This window comes from Schistocerca piceifrons, chromosome 1, assembly GCF_021461385.2.
Source record: "Schistocerca piceifrons isolate TAMUIC-IGC-003096 chromosome 1, iqSchPice1.1, whole genome shotgun sequence".
NCBI lineage: Eukaryota > Metazoa > Arthropoda > Insecta > Orthoptera > Acrididae > Schistocerca > Schistocerca piceifrons.
Genome location: NC_060138.1, coordinates 29,012,223 through 29,035,269, shown reverse-complemented (window position 1 = coordinate 29,035,269; position 23,047 = coordinate 29,012,223). Strand labels below are relative to the sequence as shown.

At 39.1% G+C, this 23,047-nt stretch overlaps 1 protein-coding gene and 1 non-coding gene across 2 annotated transcripts in view; both read left to right on the top strand.

Annotated features, from left to right (window-relative positions):
- The window catches only part of LOC124786266 (mitochondrial import receptor subunit TOM22 homolog), a 59,408-nt gene extending 41,155 nt beyond the window's left edge, over positions 1-18,253 (top strand). Inside the window, exon 4 of the mRNA XM_047254248.1 lies at positions 17,117-18,253. Coding sequence (XP_047110204.1) covers positions 17,117-17,182 — 66 coding nt within the window. The 3' untranslated portion in view covers positions 17,183-18,253. The remainder of the gene's footprint in view (positions 1-17,116) is intronic.
- Positions 1,033-1,115, top strand: Trnaa-cgc. Its single transcript has one exon. It is a non-coding gene; the product is annotated as a tRNA-Ala (tRNA).
- Positions 18,254-23,047: the final 4,794 nt, after the last annotated feature.

Below are 23,047 nucleotides of genomic sequence, written 5' to 3'. Positions count from 1 at the left end.
TCACACCCTCAGACTGGTTTGCTATGCTTCCTGCTCTTTGTACCCTCCTTAGACAGCTCCCTCGTACCTTCCTTCTCCTTGGGGATTTTGACACTGATAACCCTTTGTGGGGTCGTACTGCAACCACTGACTGGGCAGGATTGATGATGACTTGCTGGCAGGGCTTGATCTCTGCCTCCTCAACACTGAAGCTCCCACACATTTTTGTGTAGCCTTCTTTTGTAGCCTTGGATTTCTCCCTCCCCCAAATCAGTGGGGACACTTTTCTATGTGGGCCCCTACTGATGCTGATGCAGATTGGGATGTCTGTTCTGTTGCTGCCATCCCAACTGCTCCACCACATGAAGACATTGACAAGTCCGTACAGAGTTTTACTGATGCTACCCTTTCAGCAGGTGCTTCAGCAATCTCCCCCCCCCCCCCCCCTCTCTCTCTCTCTCATCTCTCTCTCTCTCTCTCTCTCTCTCTCTCTCTCTCTCTCTCTCTCTCTCTCTCTCCCCCCCCCTCTCCCTCTCCCTCCCTCCCTCCCTCCCTCACCCCCCCCCTTTTGGATCTCCCTGAGGGAAGACTGTCCCTTGGTGGACTCCCAAAATTGCTGTTGTTATTAAAGACTGCCATCATGCGCACCACACTGTGGCCTTTAAACAAATTTTTGCCTAGGTTCGTTATCTAATTAAATGCAAGAAACTGTTTTGTTGGAACTATATGTTGCTACTGTAAGGGTGCATACTCCCTCTGTGCATGTGTGCAACAATCGGGTGCATTTTTGGCTGCCATCTTCCTACGGGTGCCCAGGGAATTTCCCTGAATAGTGTTATCCTCACCAGCTCGGACTCCATCGATGATCGTTTTGGTTGTCATTTCACCCTGTCCTCAGCATCAGTCTGCCATCCACCCACTTTCTGTCTTCTCAAACTCCATCTGGAACGACTCCCATTATCTTCCATTCGCCATTGCTTGAGCCTTATAATGCCCCATTTAGTGAGTGGGAATTTGCCAGTGCTCTTGCTCTCTGCCCCAACATCACTCCGGGGCCAGACCGAGCGAGGTGGCGCAGTGGTTAGCACACTGGACTCGCATTCGGGAGGACGACGGTTCAATCCCGTCTCCGGCCATCCTGATTTAGGTTTTCCGTGATTTCCCTAAATCGCTTCAGGCAAATGCCGGGATGGTTCCTTTGAAAGGGCACGGCCGATTTCCTTCCCCATCCTTCCCTCACCCGAGCTTGCGCTCCGTCTCCAATGACCTCGTTGTCGACGGGACGTTAAACACTAATATCCTCCTCCTCCTCCGGGGCCAGACTCAATCCACAACCAAATGCTTCAACACTTATTGGCGGTTAGCCAATGTCATATAATTGTGATTTTCTACTGTCTTGTGATTCTCGTGCCCTGTCCATGTCACTAGTTTTTACTGTGTGTTGTTGAGTAAGTGGCAGAACGTATCTCCCCCATAAGTCTGCCTGCTGCTCCTTGGACCGGGCACCTTTCCCATCTTTCTTCACCCCCCCCCCCCCCTCCACCTTTTTATCTTCATTGTTCCTTTATCTAGGCTTTGTTGACATTCAGTAGACCTTGGGGTTTTCTTACCTTGTGTTTTGTGCAGTAGGGCCTTCTTTTGTGTGTAGTTTTGTTGCCCTGCCTATTTCAAGTAGGAGGGACTGATGACCTCACAATTTGATCCATTTAATCCTTAAACAAATCGACAACCGTCTGCTGACATTACACCAGAAAATGTCGGTTTTGTTCACAGGCAAATTGTTCAAGATATTTATAACATCACGGGACTATCATATGGCACATGCCTGCAGATTTTGTCGGAAAAATTGAACATGAGAAGGATTGCTGCAAAGTTCATGCCACAACTGCTGAGTGATGATCAGAAAGAGCAATGCATGAATAGATTTTCTTTCTAAGGTCATTACAGGTGACGAAATTTGCGTTTATGAATATGACCATAAAATTTGTCACAATAGAAGAAATTTAGGTGGAATCACAAGTGGTGCTGAACGCTCAGAGGGACAGAGACTTCCAGGGTGCATTCCATTCATGGCAGAAGTCCTGGAACCAGTATCTGGACTCCCTTGGGGACTACTTTGAAAGTGATGGTGTTGAATAAGTCTTGTATGATGTGATTGTGTTTAGTGTTGGATTTTGGGAACTTATGGGTAGCATCTCATAAGTTTCCTTATCAGAGTTTCTCACACAGAAAATGTTTTCCACTAAAACACACATCAGTTTTTGTAGACCAGCTATCAAATTGATTGCAACAGTGTCAACTGTATAAAGAAAACTGTTATAGATGTCCATAGCAGTCCCTGAAATAAATCTGGGAATGGGTATCATTGTTTCAAATTAAGACATACCTACATACATACATACATACATACATAGAGAAAATTGTAATCATTTAAATTGTAATCATTTAATTTTAAAATCATGGTGGTATTTTATGTGGTTTAATAGAACGCAATGAATAATGTGTGTCCTGAAAATAATGTAATTGTGGTTTTGTTATTTACCGAGTCTAAATTACTCAGTTTGTTGTTGTATTCTTCAAGCCGGAGTATCTCTGTATAGCACAGAGCTCATGTTATCAGTAGTTTCTAGGCACTGATGAAAAGCAATGGCCCTTTCACCCCAAAGAAGTAAACAGGCTGAAGACTGGATTATTATACTGGCCAACTAATTCCAACACCCATAAAAAAGTTTCTCACAAAATGTAACTATACTCCTTTAATAGTAATCTCATTGTGCTGAAATCAAACTTTACAGTTCAGATTATTAAGATTTTTGTGTACAAAAGGCATTTTAATGTGTGCTGAGGTGAATTAATGGGAATCGTTGACGCCTTCTAAACTAAGGAATAATAGTGTAACCATTTATAATGGCAATACTTCAGAGTTTCAGGTGCATGCTCATTACTTGATTCTTTGAGATATTTATTCAGGCAGTCATCAGACTGATTTTGGTTTCTTGAGAGACAGAGCATTCACTGGAGAAATGTCCAGGATAAGGGGTGAACATGCCATTTGGTTCTGTGTGTCCACTTTGAAGCTTTTAATCATTTTATATGGAGGGGATTTGTGAGTGGAGTTGATCCATACTTAATTTCCTTTTCTTTGAAGTTTTGAGATCAGATGTTAAAACACATTTTAAGGTTATAGTTGAAGATGTTCTACTGTTCTTCTGTAATCTGAACACACAACACAATGTTGAGTGAATTTTGATAGGTTGATTTTGAAGCCTTGTAGTCTCTTTGTTAGTAACAGAGTTCAGGTTCTAACAAAAATGTTCAAATGTGTGTGAAATCTTATGGGACTTAAATGCTAAGGTCATCAGTCCCTAAGCTTACACACTACTTAACCTAAATTATCCTAAGGACAAACACACACACACACCCATGCCTGAGGGAGGACTCGAACCTCCGCTAGAACCAGCCGCACAGTCCGTGACTGCAACACCTTAGACTGCAGGGCTAACCCCGTGCGGCTCAGGTTCTAACATCTTAAGTGCACTTTTCATACTTTATTAGCAATTTGGATTTTTGTACTTTGAAGTAGTAATTATGATTGCTCATGAGAAGTGGCTATCACAACTAAAATGTAAGCCAGGTTTGATCAATATTCAGTTACCTTTTTATTGATAGTAAGTTGCACACATTGACGTACTAACTAGATGAAACCTGAATTAGTTGTTTCAGAATGTCTATCCAAGTAGATTGAAGCCTGCTACTGCTGTATCACCAATCAAAATCATTGTTGTTGTTGTGGTCCTCAGTCCTGAGACTGGTTTGATGCAGCTCTCCATTCTACTGTATCCTGTGCAAGCTTTTTCATCTCCCAGTACCTACTGCAACCTACATTCTTCTGAATCTCCTTAGTGTATTCATCTCTTGGTCTCCCTCTACGATTTTTACCCTCCACGCTGCCCTCCAATACTAAATTGGTGATCCCTTGATGCCTCAGAACATGTCCTACCAACTGGTCCCTTCTTCTTGTCAAGTTGTGCCACAAACTCTTCTCCCCAATCCTATTCAGTACCTCCTCATTAGTTACGTGATCTACACATCTAATCTTCAGCATTCTTCTGTAGCACCACATTTCGAAAGCTTCTATACTCTTCTTGTCCAAACTATTTATTGTCCATGTTTCATTTCCATACATGGCTACACTCCATACAAATACTTTCAGAAATGACTTCCTGGCACTTAAATCTATACTCGATGTTAACAAATTTCTCTTCTTCAGAAACGCTTTCCTTGCCATTGCCAGTCTACATTTTATATCCTCTCTACTTCGACCATCATCAGTTATTTTGCTCCCCAAATAGCAAAACTCCTTTACTACTTTAAGTGTCTCATTTCCTAATCTAATTCCCTCAGCATCACCCGACTTAATTCGACTACATTCCATTATCCTCGTTTTGCTTTTGTTGATGTTCATCTTATATCCTCCTTTCAAGACACTGTCCATTCCATTCAACTGCTCTTCCAAGTCCTTTGCTGTCTCTGACAGAATTACAATGTCATCAGCGAACCTCAAAGTTTTAATTTCTTCTCCATGGGTTTTAATTCCTACTCCGAATTGTTGTTTTGTTTCCTTTACTGCTTGCGCAATATACAGATTTAATAACATTGGGGAGAGGCTACAACCCTGTCTCACTCCCTTCCCAACCACTGCTTCCCTTTCATGTCCATCGACTCTCATAACTGCCATCTGGTTTCTGTACGAATTGTAAATAGCCTTTCGCTCCCTGTAATTTACCCCTGCCACCTTCATAATTTGAAAGAGTATTCCAGTCAACATTGTCAAAAGCTTACTCCAAGTCTACAAATGCTAGGAACGTAGGTTTGCCTTTCCTTAATCTTTCTTCTAAGATAAGTCGTAAGGTCAGTATTGCCTCACGTGTTCCAACATTTCTACGGAATCCAAACTGATCTTCCCCGAGGTTGGCTTCTACCAGTTTTTCCATTCGTCAGTAAAGAATTCGTGCTAGTATTTTGCAGCTGTGACTTATTAAACTGATAGTTGGTAATTTTCACATCTGTCAGCACCTGCTTTCTTTAAGATTGGAATTATTATATTCTTCTTGAAGTCTGAGGGTATTTCGCCTGTTTCATACATCTTGCTCACCAGATTGTAGAGTTCTGTCAGGACTGGCTCTCCCAGGGCCGTCAGTAGTTCCAATGGAATGTTGTCTACTCCGGGGGCCTTGTTTCGACCCAGGTCTTTCAGTGCTCTGTCAAACTCTTCACGCAGTATCTTATCTCCCATTTCATCTTCATCTACATCCTCTTCCATTTCCATAATATTGTCCTCAAGAACATCGCCCTTGTATAGACCCTCTATATACTTCTTCCACCTTTCTGCTTTCCCTTCTTTGCTTAGAACTGGGTTTCCATCTGAGCTCTTGATATTCATACAAGTCCTTCTCTTATCTCCAAAGGTCTCTTTTAATTTCCCTGTAGGTAGTATCTATCTTACCCCTAGTGAGATAAGCCTCTACATCCTTACATTTGTCCTCTAGCCATCCCTGCTTAGCCATTTTGCACTTCCTGTTGATCTCATTTTTGAGACGTTTGTATTCCTTTTTGCCTGCTTCATTTACTGCATTTTTTATATTTTCTCCTTTCATCAATTAAATTCAATATTTCTTCTGTTACCCAAGGATTTCTACTAGCCCTTGTCTTTTTACCTATTTGATCCTCTGCTGCCTTCACTACTTCATCCCTCAAAGCTACCCACTCTTCTTCTACTGTATTTCTTTCTCCCATTCCTGTCAATTGTTCCCTTATGCTCTCCCTGAAACTCTGTACAACCTCTGGTTTAGTCAGTTTATCCAGATCTCATCTCCTTAAAATCATTAGCTACGTAAATTGTAAAATAATATTCATCACTTATGTGAAGCTCACCTGCCAGGAAGGAAATATTGTGTCAAAACATGCAAATGGGTTAAAAGATGAAAATTGCAGCATTGCTTTATTTGTTCCTGGTTAAGCTTATTCACATGTTTAATGACAACTAATACAAGTCATTCATTTTGTGACATTGTATTCCATTTTCATCTTTCTTTCACAACCACTACCACCACCGCCACCCACCCTTTGCAGAAACAATTCCCTCTCTCAGGGAAAAGGAGCAGCAGATAAGGGGTGTGGGGGATGTAAGGTCATCATTTGCAGTCAAAATGTAACTAGTGACACCATAAAGTTGTGTCCTATATGCTATGCTGTACCTTTGAGTCATTTCACTCATGAACAAAGACAACACAGAAACTGTATGGAATAGTTTAAGGCTCTTTTAATGTCAGCTGAGAGTGGGGTTTGAGATGCACATGAATTATCAGGACTGGAAGCACTAAAAGGGAAAATGACAAATGCAAAATCTTTGTGTATGAGAACAAGAAAACTTGTGGTACCCTACTAGGTGCCTAGGAAGTTATATTTCAGCATACACCTAATGTCTGGCTGAATTGAAGTGGAAGAAAGGAAGGCACTGTATAATTCTTCATGAAAGTAGGTTGTCATTGCATCCATCCATCCATCCACCCATTTAAATACGTGCAAGTTATCAAGAATTAAATCTAGGGAGTGGTCATGTGTTGTGTTAGTGCAACAGTTCCCTTGTATCAAGTTGATATTTCTGTTAATCACACTTGGCTGGAACCATAAAATACTGCTGATACCGTGTGCCCAACAGTAGGCAGAACTTTCAGACCACCAAATCCAGTGGGTCTTTTTTTGGATGTTTAATCTTATGGGATTCTGGTTTACATATGTACCATTATAATAAATTAAGATGTTCTTCTATCTTGGGTCTCATGTATTCTTAAAAATCCAGTGTGTGCAGCCTCAGTACTGTTGCTCTCCAAGTATTTTCCAGTTGTTGGTCATTTTAAGGTCCTGAAGCTCATTTTCTTTCATATCTGTAACAGTTCCCATCGTTTACCAATAAAATTTGTAGTTTCTGAGTTTCACGTAAGTTTTCTGCAGTTGAGTAAAAAATTCCGTGATTTTAAACTTACTAAGGAATTGTCTATGCCACCTACTTCTTTCTCATGACTGTGAGACTTATCTGGCAGTTCAAAAGCTGTGCATTGGTAGGTTTAAGAAAATATTAATTAAGCTTTCTTGATTAGCAATGCAGTATCTGCTTGCCTGATGAAGTTCACATACAGGACACAATAGCTGTAGCTTGTACATGTAATGCTTGACAATTTCCATTTGTCACCAATAACAAACACTACAAGAACATAACCATCTCCCACATGGAATGTACAACTCTGGTGAGCATATGTAGGGCTCCATGCCTTTCCAGTACTATTCTCTTCTCCATACTGGAAGTGTAACCTTGGGATGAGTGTCCTGTATAATTAACCCCTGCCCCCCCCCCCCCCCCCCCCCACCTGTGGTGGCCAGTAATGAACAAAGGGAAGTCCGGCTTTCTGAGTTATGGTTTGGAAAATGCCACCAGTGTTCTGTTACTTTAAATTCTGAACACGCTCCAGTGACCACTGTGGGGGATGATCGTGCAAGATTGTATGTTTTGGACACTGAGGATTGTATAAATGTCTGTATAAAAATCCTCAATCTCAAGCAGGGTTGAATATCAATTCGATAGATGGCTATTTAGACAAGTCATTAGTAGAGAACCTTAGGGAAACCTGCTGCATTTCAGCCTTAGTCAGCCAAGTGAAGCTCTGCTGGGATGGGGCTGTGTAGATCCATAGTTATAGTGCGAACAGTGTGGAACCTCACACAAAAACAGATCGCTCAATGGTAAGAATGTGCTGTTAGAATGACCAGCTGCACACAAGTAAGAGGGTCCCCCAAAGGAGACGACATGCAACCACATTAAGAGCATCCAACCTCAATAGTTGTAACAGGGCACAAATTTGTCAAAAAGTCTTAATTGTGGCAAAGTGAGTTAAGGGATGCACTGAGTCTCTTAGTCAACAAAATGTTAGTGTGTTCATAGAACTATAAAGCCAGTCAAGCAACTTCATAAAGGGATGCTTTTGGTTGAAACTGCCACATCTAGACAAGCAAACACACTTCTGAACTATAGGGAATTTGGTCAGTACACTACGGCAGTAGAAAAGCACAACACACTTAGCTTCAGTAATGGCATCAAACTCCACAGAGAATGAGGAATAGGGGTTATAACAGAAGTTAAAAATACGATGTTTTGAGTGAATGGAAGCTGCAGAAGACTACCCTCTTTGATTCTAACTTTGTTTGCATGCACTTCCACAGCACAGAAAGGCTTATTAGACTGATGGTGAGTCCTAGTGACCCAGCCTGAACCTTGGCTATAAAAGTCAAAGATATAGTCACACCACAAGAGGATACAATAGCTAGGTAACACGTGGGAAAGATGCCCACGAAGCTGGATCATTATACTCAATGCCAGGCTTTAGAGTGAGTTACTCAAGTAATTACAAAGAAAGGAAAATTCAAGAAATTAGAGTGAACGTAGCTAAAGCGTTTCTGTTGCCATGCAAATGTGGATAACTGTTTTTGACACAAGTAAATGTACATCCAATAATAGCTGTGTTACTAAGCCTGCAGGTGCTCCTAAGCCAGTTCTAGCAAAGGTCACTTTCAAAATGCAGACATAACCCTCAGCCACAAAGCTAAATGCACTGAACAGTTTAATCTTAGCCAAAGATCCTAACCACAAGAACAAAATGCAAAATCCTTACCAAGGAAGAGGCAAAACTAAAAGAAACCTTGCTTGAAACAGAGGAGGTAATATCATTGTCAACAAAGCTTTGTCTGAATTGAAGCTGGATACTAATGCTGATTATGCAGATCCATCATTCTTCTCTCCAATCTGTGTCCAGCATGTGTCACAAAGGGGGAGGGGAGGGGGAGGGTGGGAGGGAGAGAGAAGGGGAAGGAGCACCCTTACCTGATCATTCTGATTAATAGTTCCTATACTGAAATATAATGTAAATAATTTAAGTACATGTGTTGCAGAACTGAAGCTTTTAAAGGAGTATAGGCCCTTGTCTGTACATAAGACACATTCGAAGTCTTGAAGCAACACTGTGCTTCTACGGCTACACCATTCACAAGGAGGATGATGCAGGTCATGAGAGGCTGAGGGTGGAGTGGTGGTATTTGTCCATAATGCATACCATTCTGTATCTTTTTACCCACATCACTCACATTCCAGAAATAGCTGTCCCTCGTGAACATGTGGATAATGAGCCTGTTGAGGACCTCATCCACAAATGCCATCCCTCTCTCCTCCTGCGAGATTTCACTGAGTGCCATGTGCAGTGGGCCTATACAGAAAGTTGTCTTGGAAGCCAAAGATAGGAATGATGGTGCACCGTACATATACGCTCCATGGCTGTTGTTGCCCCTGATGAAGCCAGTGTGGATTTTCGGATGCATTTTAAGCAAATTTACATTAGCATGATGAGTAAACGTCGCCCCAATGGTAAAGAGCACATGTTGGGAAAATGTAGGGTCATCTCTCAGTTGCTGAAGTTCTGTAAAACATTCAAAATCATGGTTGTCTAGTGCTTGAGGTAGTGACAGATGATAGGTATAGAAATTCTGTTGATGCAGGATGCGAATGACACTCATCTGACTCATTCCACACTCCTTAGCAACATGGGTCGTACCACTGTGTGGATTCGTGGGATTGTAGGCAGAACAGTATTTTAGTGTTGTCAGTTGCAGTCTTCTTTCTTGCCCTCTTTTTGACATTACAGCAGCCTGTCCACACTAGCAATCTTAATTATTTGCGCAGTTACCTGATGTGTTGGTCATTCGTGATCTGAATCAATAGCTCTGTACTGCTGTACTGTTTTTGTGGCATTTCTTTTATATTCACCTTATAAAAGTAGTGTATCCAACTTCTCATTGGTTTACACATCTGCATCTAATGAATGTTGAAGCAGAAATAAGTGGCTTGCAGTGCAGATAAACATACAGGAAAATGCGTTGACATTATGACAGTGTAGCGTGAGAGCTGTACATGCCAGTGTTTGCACTAATGTCGATTCTGGCCCCCCTTGCTCTCAAACTCTAGGAAATTTCTCGAATTTTTTGGTGGCATATTTCAATGTCAGCATAGACAAATGCCACATCACTTGTAATTGTCTTCTCAAGAGCTAATGAATGCTGTTATATGTAGTATAAGTTTCCATTTTAAAAAAATGTACTTGCTTCGGTATCTCTGTTGGCATCAATGCTAAAAACATACATGCACCTCGGTGCTGTAACCTTTTGCCAGAAACCATATTTCAATATGTGTAACCAATCGCGAAGTAAAAGGAGTGTTAAGACTTCTCACCCTTTACCAGGTGTACCGGTATGAAATGAGCATTTTTTGTTGTTGTGAAATTGAAACACTAATTTTGAATTGAAAAGTAAAAACATTTTATTCAAAGTACTGACCATTGCTTTCTATACATTTTGACCACCTTTCTGGCAATTTGTTGACACTGCGCCAACAGAAATGCTCGTCTTTTGAAGCAAACCAATCAGACACCCAAGTTTCGACTTCTTCGTAGGAATCGAAGTGTTCCTCAGCCAATGCGTGTCCCATTGATGAAAACAAATGGTAGTCAGAAGGGGCCAAGTCTGGTGAATATGGCAGGTGGGATAGCAGCTCCCAGCCAAGTGTTTTGATTGTATCCTGAACCAGTTTTGCTTTGTGTGCAGGTGCATTGTCGTGTAAAAAAATTACTTTGCCATGTCTTCTGGCCTATTCTGGTCTTTCTTCCAATCAATGGATAGTTCAAATTGAGCATTTGTTGTATGTAGTGATTAGTATTCACAGTTCCACTGGGTTTTAGAAGCTCATGATACACCACACCTTTCTGATCCCACCAAACACAGAGCATTGTCTTCTTGCCGAATTGATCTGGTTTTGCAGTCGATGTTGATGGTTGTCCCGGATTAACCCAAGATTTTTCCCATTTAGGATTCTTAAAATAAATAAATTTTTCATCGCCAGTAACAATTCGATGCAAAACTGATTTTCTTTCATGTTGATTTGACAAATGGTTTTTTGGTTTTCCATCTGTCTTTCATTCAATTCATGTGGCACCCATTTTCCACACTTCTGGATCTTTCCCATAGCTTGTTGTGCAACATTTAGCATTGCTGCCATTTGCATCTGGCTCAAAGTATCATCTTCATCCAATATTGCTTGCAGTTCGGTATCTTCGAACTTTTTTGGTGGTCTTCCACGTTCTTCATTTCTTACATCAAAATCATTATTTCTGAACTGTTGCAACCATCTTTTGCATGTTGCTTCTGATACAGCATGATCGCCATATGCCTTGACAAGCATTCGATGCAACTCTGCAGCACTATTTTTCAAATGAAAACAAAAAATTAATGCTTTCTGCAAATCATCACTTTCTGGTACAAAATTCAACATTGTTAACTTGATGAAAACATGAAACTTCCTGGCAGATTAAAACTGTGTGCCCGACCGAGACTCAAACTCGGGACCTTTGCCTTTCATGGGCAAGTGCTCTACCATCTGAGCTACCGAAGCACGACTCACGCCCGGTACTCACAGCTTTACTTCTGCCAGTATCTCGTCTCCTACCTTACAAACTTTACAGAAGCTCTCCTGCGAACCTTGCAGAGCTAGCACTCCTGAAAGAAAGGATATAGCAGAGACATGGCTTAGCCACAGCCTGGGGGATGTTTCCAGAATGAGATTTTTCACTCTGCAGCGGAGTGTGCGCTGATATGAAACTTCCTGGCAGATTAAAACTGTGTGCCCGACCGAGCACGCAGTTTTAACCGGTCGGGCACACAGTTTTAATCTGCCAGGAAGTTTCATATCAGCGCACACTCCGCTGCAGAGTGAAAAATCTCATTCTGATGAAAACATGTTTGTTCCATGACTCGATGTATACTAAATATCTTCGACAGATGTCATAGCAACCAAACAAAAAAATTTTTGACTTGTTCACAACAAATGTTCCCTATCGACACATTTGTATCTTAACGCTCATTTCATACCTGTACACCTGGTATATGCATGCCTCATGTTACACACAACTCCCTACTCTCCTTAATTGCAGATGTCTCTTGGGCAATTGTTTCCTATGATTTAGTTAATTGATACTTTCTACTTCCGTGTGTAACACAAAACTAATTCTTTTTCTTTTATAGTTGTTTGAAGTTTCTGTGCCACGCTTTCCCTCACTTTGTATTTACAGTCTTGCTACTAAAAGCTCTGAAATTGGCCAAGAAAAATGAAATAAACTGACAGTTAATTGTGAGAGCAAGAAAATAATTGTGAAAAGTGTAGTTTTCAATAAATTTGTGAAAAGTGGATGCATCTACAATTTAGTTTATTCTGAATCACATTGTGGCTAGTCATTTTTGGCAGCGAAACTTGGCAGATATGCTAATGTGTTAATGCAGAACCGATTTACGCTAGGGGGAAAAAGGTTTCAGTTTTGGCCGAGAGGTGCAAATATGGTACTGTGAATGCAAGAAAGTCATTTAGAAGTGCTTCCATATGTAATTGATTGGAATGGGACACGGGCAGAAAAGGTCAAACAAATGAGAAAGGCATAATGCTGACTTCATTATTAACTGACGCTTTGCTCAATATGAGCACCGAAGATGTAAAGGGGACGCTGCAGCTATAAAACGATGTGATCAACATTTGGTCACAGCAGGTCTGACAGAACCTGAACAATTTATTCCTGTGTCAGGTAGAGACCTAACATGTCCATGGTAAAGGCATCCATTTAGATATGCCCAGAGCCAAAAGTCACATGCATTCAAGTCGGATGATAATCACAGACCATGCGTTGGGAAGCTCTGGAGATAACATTCATGGAAGGTTGAATTAAACAGATCATTCACTGGGATAGTGACATGAGGTGTTGCCCCATCTTACTTGAAAACAATAGTTTACACAGTTACACTTTTCTAGTTCAGGAATCACTTGGTGTACAAGGAAGTTTTGATGCTGTGCAGTTAGTCACAGTACATCTGGCAGGCCTCCTGAGTATATTCTCTTCACAGAAGAATGGACTGAGAATGAAAGTGCTTGTGAATCTATACCACACTCACATAAGGCTAGTACAGTGACTGATTGTGCACAGCACACGGTTTCACAGTACACAGACTTCGGCAGGTCTGTGTATTCATTGCACTCTGCAGTGTAAAATGTGCATTGACCCACCATAGAATATTTCTCGGTCACATATTGTCTGTTTCAGTCCATGCCAGAAAATGAAGAGCATATCCAGAATGTTGTTGCGGATCTTGAGGTTTCTGTTCTCTGGATCTTGTATGGGTACCAGTGTAATATAGATGCCAAAACTTTCTGGCCATGGAATGGACCAGGGCAGACACTTGCTGCATGCTCGGTTACAGTAGAAGCAATCTCGTCTTGACCTTCACTGGGATAGGACACATTCTTCTTCTAGGTGCCACAGCAACCTCACCTGTGTTTATGAATTCCACTATAGTCTTCTTTAAACCATTTAATGACATCGGGACTCTCCAGATGTTTGTCGGCAATATTCTTTCAATATGGCACTGTAATTGCTGCTGTTCACATAAAACAGTTTCACTAACAGCGCATAGAATCTCTTCCGAATAGCCGTACTATTCATTCACGTTATGGCTTGTCTGACAGTTATACAAATGTTGTGCCGAACCAGATTTGCCCCTGGTGGCCACAATTGGATCTGATGTTTTTTTCCGATGTAAATTGGTTTTGCATTAACACATTAGTGTATCTACCAATTTTCATTGCCATATGATAACTACAGCCCACACTGTACCTCCATGAGTAGCTTCACTGTAATTATAACCACTTGGTATCTCCCCTTTGCCATACTGTGTATCCTATCCACTGCTATATCGTGAACAGCCTTTTATCATACACTGCTAAATGCGGGCCACTCCTACACTTCACCATACCTCTATATGTATACTCCGAAAGCCACATTATGGTGTGTGACAGAGGACATTATGTACTGCTGTGATGTTGCTCTTTACCTTTTCGTCACAATTGGTCAGCGAGAAGAAAGCTAGTTGATAAGCCTCCACATGATGTCAGATCTCTGTAATTTTACCTTCATGGTCTTTTCATGAGATGTATGTAGGGGGAAGCAATACACTGGTTAACTTTTCTAGGAACACACACTCAAAGAATTTTAGCTGTAAACCATACCATTTGGCCCATCGTCTCTCTTGCAGTGTCTGCTTCTGGAGTTGGTTGATCATCTCCACGAAACATTTTTGATTACTAAATGAACCTGTAATGAAGCTTGCTGGTCTTTTGTGGATATTCTGTTTCCTTTATCAATCCCGTCTGGTCAGATTGATGAGCAATATTGAAGCATTGTCAAACAAAGGTTTCTAAGCTACCTTCATTGTGGGTGTACTGCACTTCATACAGATTTGTCTAATGAATCTCTGGTATCTGCCTCACCTGTGGTCGGTTTTACATGGCCAATCCACTTCAAATCACTTGATACACATACTCCCAGGTGTTAAATTAATCGTACAGTAAAGGATTTTTATGCATATTTATGTGCTTTATGTTAAGTGTGCAATAGGATTATCTGCGTAAATCCCCAGAACTTCGAACACTATCTACTACGTTATTTATGTATATTGTGAAAAGTAATAGTCCTACAACACTTCCTTGGGGTACGCCCAAAGCTGCTTTCACACCTTAAGATACCTATCCTTTAAGAATGACATGCTGTTCTGTTTGCTAGGAACCTTTCAGTAAAATTACATATAGTCTGATATTTTGTATGCTTGCATTTTGTTCATTAGGCAGCAGTGCGGAGCTGTATCTAATGCCATGTGGTACACAAGTCAAGGAGCATGTTATGATCTTCTGTTTTCACATAAAGTTTGTCTTGCTGTTTTTGTCGTCATTCCATCTTCTGTTTGGTCATACCCTTGACCTTTTCTCAAGAGAAATCCAACAGAGAATCTACTTAGTCCATCTCTCATATTTTTGTCTCACTACAGACACAGCCCATGTTCATCGTGTGTGTTAACAATTTGTTAAACATTGATTAAATGGTAAATATTCGTATCAGTCTTGGTGTAAAAAAATGTCATTTTGACATTGGTGTAAGCTTGTACAAAATTTTTGTTTCCTAATGGAATTATGATTTTCTTGCCTCAGGCAAATGCATGCTCCATTCTGTTTGAAGGAACGTACAATTTTTCAAATTTTTTTCCACTTTGCCTCTTCATCAGAATTGGTAAATAGAATAACTAGGCACCGAGGCATCCTCTAATTGTTCCAGTTTTGTTACAAGGGAGTTCAGAAATTTTATTTCCATTTTGTGCATCATGTAATGTGACATGGATTTGGTGTAGTGTCTGAGAAGAGATTATCTAATCTTGCACCTTGTACCTGTGGCTGCAACTCTGATAATTGTTTGATTTTCTTCATCTGCATGCTATTTATGAATTAGGAATTGAATGGTGAAAGGGATTATACATTGCTTTTCCCCTTCATAAATGTAGTTAGTTTCTCATGTTTTCTTAGCATAATCATTGCATTCCATTTTTTTCTGTAATAAATGGAACTTTCCTTACCAGTTTACTGTTGGGCATCAGCATTGTTCGAGAAAGCTGTAAGGACAACAAAACTACCACAAATGAAATATGTTACCACTAATTCTCCCTTTAGTTTACATTGTGCAGAAATATATACCCCCCAGAGATAAAAATTGATTATGAAGTGAGGTGCTTTCATTGCAGTAGTTAAGATACATAATTACCTGAAAGAGTATGCATGGCACTAGAGTGCTGTCTTTATCCTTTCACAGCTGGTTTTCTCTTGGAACAGAACTGTAAGTTATGTAGCATTCCATTCCAGAGTTGCATAAGTTCCTATTCCTGTTACATCCTATTTTATATTATCACATATTCCCATTGCTTCTTATGGATATTAGAGGCTGGCAGCTGTTTTTATTTATTGTGTGATGGGTGCATCATGTTTTTCATATTTTGTCAGCTTCATTACATTTAGAAATCTGGGAAGGTCATAAAAAGCGACAGATAGGAATATTCAGTGAATTTCCTTTGTATATTTTTCATATTTAGAAGTATCCTGACAGTGATAAATATGTTACGGTCATATATAGACTTATTTACTAGAAGTGTCTATGATACTTAAACTGTATTATGAAAAAGATAGATTGCTACTCACCTTATAGCAGAGAGGTCGAGTTGCAGATATGCACAACAATATCAAACAAGTAAGCTTTCAGCCAAAAAGGCCTTCATTGGAATTGGACAAAACGCGCGCATACACACTAGCACACACAACCACAGATCAGTCTCTGGCTGCTGAAGCCAGATCAGTCTCGTCATCCAGAGGGTGTGTGTGTGCGTGCGTGCGTGTGCCTGTGCGCGTGTGTGTTATGTCTGATTACGATACGATGAAGGCCCTTTTGGCCAAAAACTTACTTGTTGGACAGTATTTTTGTTGTGCCTATCTGCAACTTGGACATCTCTGCTATATGGTAAGTAGCAATCTGTCTTCTTTATAATATTGTCACTATTCCATCCTGGATTCTCCATTGTTTGATTATACATAAACTATGGTCATCTTGCAAGTGTCACACCATACCTGAAAATTTAAGGCATGTCTTCAAACGGTGTAACTAAATGAAAGAACCAAATGCACTGTTTTTGTGCTTGATTTAAACTGTTCAGAAACTGGTTTAGGAGAGTAATATATAAAAGACAGTGGTTGATTTCCATTGAGAGGGATATTGTGCATTTTCCAACAATAAAACTAAATAATGAGCAGTGGGGACTAAAAAATTACATTAACTAGTTTTCCTGTAAAGCCTTTTTAGTAAGTTGTGTACAATACCCACTGATTAAAATTAGTCAAAGTACCATCAGTATAGTAGTGTTTAAAAGTAGTCAAATTTTTATTGTCTAGTGGACATTTGAGTATTTCTCCCACATTGTTCCTCCGTACTGCCCTAGTTATTTGTCCTACAATGGAATTAGATTTCTGATTGTAACTATTCTGCTCTTCAGTGAAATGTACCTCACATCTTTAAAAACTGAGGAACGCATTGTATTTGTTATTAAGTACTTGTGTTTAATCTGTTTTCAGGTATTACTTGGGCCAAACTCGGCTGTATCAGGAACCATGGGTTTATTGCCACCAGTGCCGCGATAATGATAACCTAATTGAACACTTCTGGGAAAGACATCAGTAACGAGGCAGTACAATGAGCCACTGTGTCAACAAGACAGAAGTTGTTAAATTTCTGTAGTATCCCAAGTTGTACATTTGCTTGATGTATAGTTTTTTACATTACCGTGTTAAAATTTTTTATGTGTAACAACACGCACTGTCTCATACTGAGAACTTTTGTAAATTTATTTCTTGGTATGTTTGATTGCGTGATACCTGAAATTGTTTTATCAGTATGTTAATTTTTTTCTAAGAGCGTTACTCCTCAATTTATAAAGTGTTAGAACACTACAGACACATGACTATATGGTCGAATTTGTAGCATAGCCAGTAAAATTAAAATAGTTGTATTGAAACATCTACATTGGTTCTTGGCATATCGCATCCAAGGTAGTTAAAGAAATTGGTTGCCAGCGTTATGGCAAAGGCAATTTCCCAATCAGCATTTTACCTCATTTGGTAATCCAATTGCAGAATAAAGTAATTGCAGAGTGACTGATCACACTGTATGTTACTAATATATAACCAATCTAAAATCAACTTAAAAAAGTAAGTGTTTGGTGTATCCATGTAACATTTTGTGTTGTTGTATGCATGTGTGTGTGTGTGTGTGTGTGTGTGTGCGCGCCATATCACGAACTTTGATGTCAGTATGTCAGATAAATATAATTTACAAAAAAACTGGAGTGTTCTGGAATTAACAGAATGTTTTCAGAAACAAGCTAAAATATTGTGTAACTTAAAATCCCCACCATGTAGAGAAAATGTTGTTTCCTTATCAATATTATGTAAATGATATATTAGATTACATAAACAGATGTCATTAAACATTCTGTTCACTTTGTACAAGTTAATAAAACTGTTTCCAGTGTTGGAGTACAATGGCCTAAAGTAACTATGGTTGCAGTCATGATTAGGACATTTTCTGTTATTGTAAAACTTAAGTGATGAGCTGTATTTCATTAAGCACTTCGCGACAGCTTTACTCTGTCACTCACTTGCTGTGGAAATTTGTAGTAATCTTTCAACAGATAGATAAATACAGAAGTATAATCTTGATGGAATATGAAAAAGTCCTTTGCTCATGCATGTATTGAACAGTGTAGTGAAATAATTAGAAAGGAATGTGTCAAAGTGACCAAAAGAAGTTTCACGTTCCACTTAACAGAAAGGGTTGTCATGCGTGAAAAGAAACTGCATGCTGTTATTACATTGAAATTACATTTGTGTGAATGAATGGGTAGTATCGGCATATTCCATGTACAATGAAGCATTGAGAATAACATGAAACACTGATAATAACATTTGATTTTGAAAATGAAATAAGCTACGTTAATTTGAGTGTCAAACGCTAGAGACAACGTGAAGCACCCTTACGAGCCTTGTGACAATTCTAATGAGTACTTTCCTGGGTTTCAAAATGGGGAATTTTTGTTGTGTTGCAAAGTATGAAGACATGGTGGAAACCAGGTGCACATTCTCATCCTGTAGTTTGAAGCGCTCTCTCTCTCTCTCTCTCTCTCTCTCTCTCTAATTTAATTTAATTTATAATGTGTAGAACATCTTTAAAGAGTTAAAAATACCCATAGGCACCTGTAATAAGGAAAACAAGTCAGAAAGATAGAAATGGAGCTGCGCAGAAAAGCACCATAAAGTGACAATATTTATTCCATGAAGTTATAAATTATTTCTTGTTCAGTGATAGTATTTGGGTGATTAGTTCCTCTTTTCCGTATGTAGATAAATGAAATAGTGCAAAGGTCTCATCAGGTTTAGGTTTGTGAGGTTGCTGACCGGTTGTACTGCTGCTGTTCCTCTGTAACACTGAAATTTCAAAGTCTCCTCTGCAATTGGTTGAATTTGTTGAGTGATGTTTCAGTGACTGAGACACCAACATTGATTTACATTTGAAATTAATTCAAATTTATTAGTGCCAAAACACACAATGACTATAATCGCTTGAGCGATCAGCTGTTTTTATATTTCAGCTAAACTAGGTTAGCAGCTAGTCTGGGTTAACTGTAAACAGTAAAAATTTCTATAGTACACATTTCCATAGTATCATCACTCATGTGGCTGCAAATGATGAATCTTTACAAAACACAGTTTGAAAGAAAACTGAGTCATAAATAGTTCACACAATGAGTCACTGAAACCTTACTAAATCATTAACATAGAAAAGTTATGTGGATGACTACAGCCGGTCTGTTCAAATAAATTCGTTAAATATTCACACTGACTGACTGTAACACTCCGAGCTTCATATATTGGTGACTTTGACAGTGAACGGTTGATCAGATGAGTGCAAACAGTTAATTTTTATGTTGAGAGATCAACATAAAAATTGATATTGTGGCCTGTATTCCGAGATGTTACTGAACAATTACTGGGTGCAGACTGATTCAAGGAACAAAACAAGCGCCTACACCATGCTACAGAAATGAATGACTCCTGCAGACTGCCAGAACTATTGTCTGATGTTTTGATGTAGATGAGGGTATTGAATCAGTAAATACATTTCAGTTTGTTACAGTACAAAGATCAAATTTAGTTCTGAAGCCATTGTAGTGATCCAAGCAGTAATTTAGTTTATCTATGAGATGGATGACTGAAAATTTACAACGTTGGGTAGACTATTTAATTTGTACCTTCTGCACTACTGTGGGGATTTACCGAGCTTTGTGCTAAATTCACAGGTTTGAAATTATTATTTGTTTAATTTCTTAATTAACACATGATTCTGATAACCAAATGTATTTTCTAGTTCACAAAAATTAGTATATCATAATCAGTTCTTGAAATTAAACATACCTATTGGTCCAAATAACTGAGATATTTTCTGGATGGTGGAAACTTTAATTACAATTTTCTTTTTATCAGAAAAAGAAGCGTCAACTGAAAAGAGTGAAATCAGGACTTTCAAATAAACTATGGCCCTTTGGAAATAAACAATTATTAGCTCACAATATTTTTTCGAGCATGTGGTTCCTGAACATAGTAAATTACAGATTTCTCTCAAAAGAACACATGTACTGAAAAACTAATTATAACATTGGTATTAGCAGAACTGAAACTAACGAACAACAGATTTTCCTGAAATAGCTCCTAGATAAGAATTGTGATATTTTGAGTAAATGTGGGACAAATACTACCAGTGTAATATAGAAAATGAAAAGTTAAATAAGGAATAGAATTGTAAAAAACAGTTATTCCTCTGCCTTGATGTTTCGTTTCACCCCCAACTCTATTGAATTATTCAGTCAGTCTGTCTGCAATACATAAGTACAAATTTTTGAAAAATTACAACATTCAATATATATTAATACAAAATCCTACAAAAGGTTTTCACATTTTAAGTAAGTCCTGTTTACAAACATTTTTTAAAGAAATTATAAATTCTCGAAGACTTTTTAAGTGCAACAATATGTTTTACATAAACCTCGATAAGTCCTTCAAATATTTAGCACATTTTATGAGTCTCTAAAATTGTGCTTTTGAACCCTTGTGTCCATGACTTGCAGAATTTTGAAAGGTGGGACTCGCTCCCTTTTCTTCTCAGTTCCAAGCTTCTCTAGTACTCTGGATATGGTCCATTCTTGTATGGCACTGCCTGTGTCTAGGTATCCAATTACATAGACTTCAAGGTTTATGTACATGCAGAGAAACAAAATTACTCTGCATTAGTAAACTACATAGATACTGCACAAAACCTGCAGAAGGTTGTAATTTTCAGATAATGAACTTCAGACCAAAGCAAATTGCTTAATTCATCAACCTTCAATTATTTGAAGCCTCACTTGGTTCATAATGTTGATTTCTGTCAGTTTCTTTGAACATTTTTTGATGTAATCCAGGTAAAAACAACAGACTGTTTCATAATCAGTATGGATGCAACAACATGAGCTACCCAATACATTCCAAAATGCTGTGCATAAAAATGAGATCTTCCTGAGACTTACACCTCACGTTCTGTTGGTGATAGAAAGGTAGGGTCAAGTGTTTTGGATAGCCCTTGGGCTACAGACCATTTGTATTATTCAACAGAAGAATCGTCTTAGTGTCATTATCTTACAGGACACGATCAAAGTATGAATATTACACACTTCCTCCTGCTTAGTCAAAAGGAGCAAATCATTTGGTTCTTTTTGCATTTGGTGTGGTTTAGGTATGCCTTTAGGGGCTTATGGAGTCACCATAGGTCATGCACAGTTTCTTAGGAAACCACAAAAAAGGGTTTCTTTACCATTTTTCGTACCAAAACCGAGCAGCAAATTTCAAGACAGCTATGCACAATGAATGGCTGATATTTACACAATATATTCCAACGATCCTGATCTTGAATAACTGTAAGAATTGCCATGACATTTTTATTTGTTTCTGAGATATTCAAAGTTACTGTATATGTACGCATATAACACACACAAAATTTGGTGTAAGGCTAAATCTAAATAGTAACTAATCGCAGCAAATTGCTCAGATTTTAATGCTGTATTCTCTAGGCTTTTATTGCTCAAATTTTAAAGCTGTATTCTCTAGGCCTTCATATTGAATTTCCATCTTCCTGTTTTCAAAACGCTTTATCCATTATGAACAGACCCCAAAAACGTGGTTCTTGGGTACTAAAACTGAGCCGCAGATTCCAAGATGACTTTGCATAGCAAATAAATGTATTTGTCTAGACATATTTTTAAGATTCCAGTCCTAATAACCTTGAAAATTTTAATGCAAAATCCAGCGTGAGGTGGAAATGTAGTTTATAAAGTGACTTAGTGCAGAGAAATATGCTGTCTCTCCATTGTCATCAGAAGGGTTCTGGGAAACCCATGTTGTGCTGAAACATGTGCAAAATTTTGGTGCACATAAAATTCTGTGTGAAGTGCAAAACTAGTTTTGGGTTATTTCAATTTCACATATAGTATGTTAACTATCAAAATTTTACTGAGCTATAAAGTTCTTTTCATATGAGTGACATGTCCTGCAATGGCAAAGAAAAGAAGGGAACCAGTGAACAAAATGCCTCGAAGTGGATGGGAGCCAGTGACAATGAGAGGCAGTGACAGTGATAAGAGACAGCAACAGTGTGAAGGAATTAATGAGACAGCAGCAGTAATTGAGAACAAGCGGGAGACAGTGACAATGAGAGGAGACAACAGTAGTAGGACAGAAAGGAGGAGACTGGCTGTGAGAGACAAGCAGATAATGACAATGAGTTGGGCTGAATGAATGTCTGAGAATGGACAAGTGGGAGTGGATGTATGTGATGTACAGTGATAGGTCTGAGCAAATTACAGTTAGGGAGCCTGTGGGAGTGAGAGGTAAGTTGCATGTTAAAAAGACCACAAATATGTTTGCTTGCCAAAATTTTAGGGTAAATTTTTAAGGTGCTGAGGAAGGTAGCATGAGGCAGCTGGTACCCCACTTTACAGTGAGAAGCATATTCGCCTTTTTGTGCTGTGATAGGGGCATTTTTCTGCTGGTATCTTTACTGCTTGACATTAGTACAGAAATGTCAATAACACACACAAAGAAGGTAGGCATAACCCTGAATTCGTATTGATGTTCATATTATGATGAACTGTCAAATAATTTAAGATTCCATTCAACCTTTTTAACCCTTCTAATACCAGGATCTTCCCCCCCCCCCCCCCCCCCCCCCCCGCCCCGCCCCAAGCAACTGAGTACCTCTGTGGTCAGAAAGACCTCAAGTGATTTACCTGAGAAATATTCAGTCTTTTAATGAACAAACATTACAACTGTTGAATGTAGCAATCATCAAATTATTCTCATAACTGTTAGATTTGAGATTTGGGTCATATTGACTCCACTGGTACTAGGAGGATTAAATAA